The sequence below is a fragment of the Cornus florida genome, unplaced genomic scaffold (genome assembly GCF_030987335.1).
Source record: "Cornus florida cultivar Cherokee Brave unplaced genomic scaffold, ASM3098733v1 CherokeeBrave_3.0.0_Hap2_Chr08, whole genome shotgun sequence".
Classification (NCBI taxonomy): domain Eukaryota; kingdom Viridiplantae; phylum Streptophyta; class Magnoliopsida; order Cornales; family Cornaceae; genus Cornus; species Cornus florida.
The window spans coordinates 57,604,536-57,612,085 of NW_026775578.1; the positions used below are offsets into that span (position 1 = coordinate 57,604,536).

The following is a 7,550-nucleotide window of genomic DNA, read 5'->3' on the forward strand; positions in this document are numbered from 1 at the left end:
AGTATTGATGACATCCCTTTGTCACAAAGGGTTAGGCCCTCTGGGCCAAGTGTGTCCGTGCCTCCTCAGACTAGGCCCCCTCTGACTAGGCCTCATACCCTCTCTGGAGCTACCTCCGTTAATGCCTATGCCTCTATATCGGTCCCATGGAACCCTCGCTTTATCCGAACGAACGGATCATCTATAAAGCCAGACGAGACCATGTTCAAGGATGGTCAGACTACTATGGCATACTACAAGAGCATGTGGACTCCTAAAGATATTGAGGTAGCCAAGGGTCTGTCTCAGAAAGAAGTGTTCAGCCGGTTCCCCTTGTCTGCCATGGAGGTAACTTTTGCCCCTCAGTTAATAAATCTTTACACAGTCTTTACATTTGATTTCTTCTGACTATCTGCTCGGCTTAATCAGTTGTCATGTACATCTCTACAGACCCTGTATGGGATGATGGCCATGCAAAAACAAGTTGAGCTGGTTAATGCCAAGGTTCGTATGTTCTCTAACAACCTTGGTGCAACTAACAAGGAGAACGATGCTTTAGCTACTCAGAATACCGAGCTGATGGTTCAGCTCAACAAAGTTGAGAAAGAGAGGGACGCTCTGAAAAAGGAAACTGACTCCCTTCAGGATGAAAATGATGCTCTTCAGATTGAGAAGAGTGTTTGGCAGACCGAGTGCGAGTCGCTCAGGAATGAAAAAGGAGAACTTCAGCGCCTTCTGGCTGATAAGCAATCCGCTCGGATGGCCTTTGAGAAAAGAGATCTAGACGAGCGTGATGCTTTACTCAACACCATCAGTAAGGTAAATGGTGGTATGCTAGCTCTGCACGCTCAGTTTTCTAGGGTTGGGGCCATTAGATATACTTAGGGGTTCCGAGAGGGTTATACCGATCGTGTTCCAGCTGAAGGTCAGACCGGTTCTACCCCTGATAAGGTTGACAAAGAGCTGGAGATTGATCCTCCGGGTGTTTATGCCAACCCAGACTCCACCCCTACTGAGGGCATATTTGATGAATGCCAAGAGATCGCCTCTTCCAGGATCGCTCCTACTCCCTCTACTGCTCAACCTCTAGGCGTTCTTCCTCTGTCCACCGTGACTCCCTCCACCACTGCTACTGAGGATGAGCCTCGGCAAAATGATTCTTCCAATGCCACTGAGGATAGAACTCAGCATAATGATTCTGTCATTCAGCTTGATTCTCCTCCTCGTGAGGACGGAACTACCAACAGTGATGTAGGGACCGTTCAGTACCATCAAGAAGCTGACGGGGCAAACGTTTCTAGTTAGAACTTTTCTGATGTACCGACCTCCTTCCTTTTGCATTTTAGTCATCTGTATACCTCATTTTTTGTTACTCTAAAACTTCACTATTAATGAGATGGCTGACTTTTGATTGAACTCTTGCCATAAATCCCTTTACTTAACGATTTAATGCTATCTGATCTGGTTCTTCTCTGTATGTCAGTGGTTAACGTTCGGCTAGTGTACCACTTTGCCATTTTTTTTTTTTTGGCAAGTTTTTGGCGTTCGGCTCATAGTGCCAGCTACCACTTACTTTGCTGAGTGGTTGGCGCTCGGCTAGAATGCTACTTGCCACTTTCACTCTTTTATTTTTGGCAAGTTTTTAGCGTTCGGCTCACAGTGCCAGCTTCCACTTACTTTACAGAGTGGTTAGCGCTCAGCCAGAATGCCACTTGCCACTTTCACTCTTTTACTTTTTAGCAAGTTTTTGGTGTTCGACTCATAGTGCCAGCTACCACTTACTTTGCTGAGTGGTTGGCACTCGGCTAGAATGCCATTTGCCACTTTTACTCTTTTATATTTTTTATTTTTGGCAAGTTTTTGGCGTTCGGCTCATAGTGCCAGCTGCCACTTACTTTGCAGAGTAGTTGGCGCTCGGCTAGAATGCCACTTGCCACTTTCACTCTTTTACTTTTTGGAAAGTTTTTGGCATTCGGCTCATAGTGCCAGCTGCCACTTACTTTGCTGAGTGGTTGGCGCTCGGCTAGAATGCCACTAGCCACTTTCACTCTTTTATTTTTGGCAAGTTTTTGGCGCTCGGCTCATAGTGCCAGCTGCCACTTACTTTACAGAGTGGTTGGCGCTCGGCCAGAATGCCGCTTGCCACTTTCACTCTTTTACTTTTTGGCAAGTTTTTGGCTTTCGGCTCATAGTGCTAGCTGCCATTTACTTTACAGAATGGTTGGTGCTCGGCTAGAATGCCACTTGTCACTTTCACTCTTTTACTTTTTGGCAAGTTTTTGGCGTTCGGCTCATAGTGCCAGCTGCCACTTACTTTGCTGCTTTCATACACTCGACTTTTTAGAAAAAGATAGCTTTTTATAAATTTCAGAATTCTGTACAACTGAAAATGAGTAATGCCAGAATTAGAACTTTAAACTTTCTACATATAATACCTTTTTAAAGATGTAGCATTCCATGGCTTGTTAACCATCCTTCCGGCCATGGTCTCTAGTATATATGCCCCCTTCCTTATGACCTCTATAATTCTGTGTGGTCCTTCCCAAGGTGACATCATCTTTTTAACCATTCCTACCTTCTTCTTCAGAACCAGATCGCCAAGTGCGAAATCTCTGTGCTTCACCCTTTTGTTGTGGCTGTTAGCCAGTGTCTGTTGATAGGATGCAAGCCTTATTGCTGCAGCATCTCTCTTTTCCTCTATCATATCAAGGTTAAATCTCAGTATTTTGTCATTCTGTTCCTGATTACATGCTAAGCTTCGGACAGTCGGAACCAAATATTCAACTGGTATGACTGCCTCAGTTCCGTATGCCATGGCGAATGGGCTTTCCCCGGTCGGCCGTCTAGGGGTCGTTCTGTAAGCCAATAGGATGTTTGGGAGTTCGTCCAGCCACTTCCCTTTATGGTCTTCCAGCTTCTTCTTGATACAAGCAAAAATTGTTCTATTCGTAATTTCTGCTTGTCCATTGGCTTGGGGATGACTTACTGCTGCCAATTTTTGGTTAATTCCATATTCTTCCAGCAATTCTCTGACTTGCTTGCTGTTGAGATTAGTCCTATTATCCATAACGATCGACTTTGGGACACCAAAACGGCAAATAATATTACTCCAGATGAAGCGTCTTACATGGGTTTGCGTTACACTCGGATGTGGCTCTGCTTCTACCCATTTGGTAAAGTAATTTGTTGCCAGCAATACATACTTGTTCTGAGCTCTTGCAGTTGGTAGAGGACCAACCACATCCATCCCCTATTGTGCGAAAGGCCATGGTGTGGCCATTACGTGCAAGTCCTCAGGTGATTGGTGGATTAATGGTCAGAACCTTTGGCACTTACTGCATCTTCTGTAAAATTCTTCCACATCTCGTGACATGTTCGGCCAGAAGTACCCTTGCGTCATTGCTTTGTGTGCTAAAGATCTTCCCCCTGAATGATTTCCACACACACTTTCATGAATAGCTCGCAATATCTGCCGAGCCTCTGTGGGTAACACACTTTAAGTACGGCCCAGAAAAAGACCTTCTGTATAACTAGTTATGCACTATGGCGTACTTTGCAGCATTCGATTTGATTTTTCTAGCCTCATCTCTTTGCTCAGGCAGAGTACCATCCCGAATGTAAGTTATGATCGGATCAATTCAACTTGGCTCATATAAAATAACATTCACTTGCCAAGGTTCTGGGCCCTAAGGTTCTTCAGAAATGGATGGCTGGTTCAGTATTCCTATTAGAATCACCCTTGCCAATGTTTCTCTAGAACTCGAGGCGCTACATGCTAGCAGATCGGCATCTTCGTTATGCTCTCTCAGTATTTGGATGAATTCAATTTTTTCAAAGTTTCTGACTTCTCACATAATAGCAGAATGATATGCCTCCATCGTTTCATCCTTGGTTTCATATTTGCCATTCACCTGCCAAACAATTAACTGTGAGTCACTAAAGATGGTCAAATTCCTGACCTTCAGCTCTTTGGCGAGCTTAAGTCCAGCCAGTAGTGCCTTATATTCTGCTTCATTGTTAGTGGCTTTGAATTCTAGCTGAAGCGCTTGACTTAGGGACGTGCCTTCTGGTGTCTGTAGTTTGACCCCAATGCCTGCCCCCATCTGATTTGAGGATCCATCGATAAAGAGTTTCCACAAGCAACCTCGAAGGTCTTCCTCCATGTCTTCTGAATCACATTCCAGTAAGAAATCTGCCACAGCTTGTCCTTTGACCGCCTTTCTGGGTTCATATGTTATGTCAAATGAGCTTAACTCTATGGCCCACTTCGTCATCCTCCCTGAGAGGTCTGGCTTGTGCAGGATTATTCTAATAGGGAAAGTGGTTAGAACAACGATAGGATGGGATTCGAAATAATGCCTGAGCTTTCTTTTCGCATGTACTAGCGAGAGTATCACCCACTCGGCTTTTGAATAGCGTCGTTCGGCCTCATTCATCATTTTGTTAACATAGAACACTGGATATTGCTTTCCCTCTTTACAACGGATCAGAGCGCCACTTGTAATGATGCTGGATACCCCGAGGTATAAAAATAGTTTTTCTCCTGGTTCGGGAGCTAACAAGACCGGAAGGTTCTGCATATATTCTTTTAAACCAGTTAATGCTCGACGCTGTTTATCCCCCTAAACTTGTCTCCCATGGCTTCGTATTGTGTCAAAAAATGATTTGCAGTGATCTGATAATTTGGAAATGAACCAGCTTAATGCGGCTATCAGACCCGTAAGTGCTTGCACTTCTTTGATTGTCTTCTGCTCAGCATTCTTAGTCAGAGCTTCTGCTTGGGCAGGGCTTGCTTCTATGCCTCTATGATTAACCACGCGTCCCAGGAACTGACTAGAACTCACGCCTAATGAGCACTTGGTTGGATTAAGCTTCATTCCATATTGTCTCAACACATCAAATACGTCTTGTAGATGTTTCAGATGGTCAACTTTCTTCTTACTTTTTACTACCATGTCGTCAATGTAGGCTTCCACAATCTTCCCTATTTGATCCTTGAAAATTTTGCTAATAAGCCTTTGATAAGTTGCTCCGGCGTTCTTTAGTCCGAACGGCATAACTTTGTAGCAATAGGTCCCTCGCTCGGTAACGAAAAAGTTTTTCTTCATCAGCAGGGTCCATGGGGATCTGATTATAACCTGAATAAGCATCTAAGAAGGTTAAACGCTCGTACCCAGTAGTAGCATCCACCATTTGGTCAATCTTGGGCAACGGAAAACTATCCTTCGAACAGGCTTTGTTTAAATTGGTGAAGTCAATGCACACTCGACATTTCCCATTCTTCTTCTGCACAACAATAACATTTGACAACCAGTCAGGATAGTACATTTCTTTTATGAATCCTACATCAAGCAGCCTATCAACATCCTCGGCTATGATCCGGTTGCGCTCTAGAGCAAACCTTCCCTGCTTCTGCTTTACAGGTCTTGCATTGGGGTTAACGTTCAGAGAGTGACATGATACCAAAGGGCTAATTTCGGGCATATCTGAGTGACTCCAGGCAAATACATCAGCATTGTGAGATAAGAAATCAATTAAATCCTGTTTTTCCCTTTCGGCGAGTCTGACTCCCACTCGAGTAGATCGCTCTGGCCTAGATTGATCGATCTGTACATCAATAAGGGGTTCTTCAGTCAAGTCCGCTGGCTCCTCCTCCCCATTCTGCTTGGGTGGAGGTTTCTGTAATTGCTATCTCGGGCTCGCCGATCGGACAGGTGCTTTTCCTTTCTCAGCAGATTTCAGTGTCACTGAATAACATTCCTTAGTTGTAACTTGGTCCCCATGAATGTCAATCACCTTGGTGCTATTTGGCCCCAGGCATCTCATTACCTGGTGCAGAGTGGAAGGAACACCTTAAACTCTATGGATCCACCCTCTACCCATCAGAAGGCTGTAAGAGGGATGAATCTAGACAACTACAAAGCTCTCCATTAGAACCCTCTCTACAGCATGCACTGCTACTTCCACTATACCGATGGGCTCCACTCGTTTTCCATCAAACCCTAGCAAAGGATTCTGAGTGGGCTTGAGCTGGTCTGGCTTGATCTCGAGCCGATCAAATGTGTCCCTCGGTATGACGTTCGCACTACTTCCAGGATCAATCAGAACTCTACGTACCAAACATTCAGCCACTGTCAAACTAATGACTAACGGATCTTCATGAGGAACCTGAACGCGTAATAGGTCGGTTCTGTCAAACTTGATTTACGTTGATGCGTTTTGCTAATGCAGAGTGTTTACACTGCCTATCCTCCTCTTCATCTGTGCCTGTCGGAGACGCGCTCTAAGCAGTTCTTCTGACTCTTCAGCCAGTTCGGGCCAACCATGAATCATATTGATTATACGAACAGGCTGTGAGTTGTGGGAGCTCGGCTTCTGATTCCTTTTTACTTACTCCATTGGTAGGTTATGTTCCACCGTCGTGCCTTGGATATAACTTGTGAACTCCCCTCTGGCTATCAACATCTCTACCTGCCTCCTTAAGTTCCTGCATTCATTTGTCTAACGGCTAAAGTCAGAATGGAAAGCACAATGCTTAGACTGGTCCCTCTGGTCGAGGGGCTGCCTAATAGGTAAAGGAGGTCGAAACTTATCTTTATTTTCTTGGTACAGCTTTGCCAGCGTGACTTTCAGCGGAGTAACCAGCTCTTCCTCTCTAGGTCTCTTCTCAGCTTTCCAAGAGGTCTGACACTGTGGCTGAGCCTACTTATGCCTAATTTTTGGTTTGGTTTTCTCTTCTGTTGTTATTATGGATGTCTTCTGAGCGTTAGATGCTTCTTCTTCTTCAAAGTGTACAAAACCATCAGCTTTTTCATTCAACTCATCCATGGTCTGTGGCGTGTTCACCACCAGACTTGTGTGGAACGGAGTCCAGCGAATCATGGCCAACTTAAATGCCTGAACTGCCATGGATGGATGGCACTCAATCACTATACTCTTGGTTAAATTGAATCTGGTAAGAAAGTCTTGGAGGCGTTCATCTTCATGCTGCCACATCGTGAACAAACTGGAAACATCTTTTGCCTAGCGCTTATTCCCATAGTATTAGCTGATGAACCAATCGCAAAGGTTTCGAAAACTATCAACCGAGCCCGTCGGTAAGTTTTTGAACCAGTTGAGCGCTGGTCTAGCTAAGCTCGTTGGAAAACATTTATACATTAAGGAGTCGTTCTCCGTGTTAAGAGCCATTTTCAATTGGATATGATAGACATGATCGATTGGATCAGTCATTCTGTCAAACATAATGAAAACTGGTATGGAGAATTTCCTCAGACTCGGAACATTCAGAATTTCATCGGTAAACGGCGAGTCAACCGTCCGAACTGCTGAATGAAGGGCCTCATTCTCTTTATGGAACCTCGCGGCAGCTCTTTGATCCTTAAATCTCCTTTCTGAGCTTCAGCAGTTTAACGTAGCCATTAAAGATCGATAAAGCGAATCGGTTGATCTTTCCTCCATGTATTCCTTCTGCCAGATCGGTGTAGTTTTGTGATGTCCAAACTCCACAGCTTCTTCTCGGTTGAACCTCTCCTGATATAGATTAAAAGTCATTGCCTCGTTCCGCCTGATCT

General features: G+C 44.6%; 1 protein-coding gene across 1 annotated transcript; it reads right to left on the bottom strand.

The window, feature by feature from the left end:
* Positions 1–4,601: 4,601 nt before the first annotated feature.
* Positions 4,602–6,975, bottom strand: LOC132270323 (uncharacterized). Its single transcript, XM_059771506.1, has 5 exons — positions 6,775–6,975; positions 5,899–6,147; positions 5,692–5,808; positions 5,040–5,586; positions 4,602–4,963 (listed from the first exon to the last, which is right to left on the bottom strand). The coding sequence occupies exons 1-5, from the start codon at positions 6,973–6,975 to the stop codon at positions 4,602–4,604; spliced, it is 1,476 nt and encodes a 491-aa protein (XP_059627489.1).
* Positions 6,976–7,550: the final 575 nt, after the last annotated feature.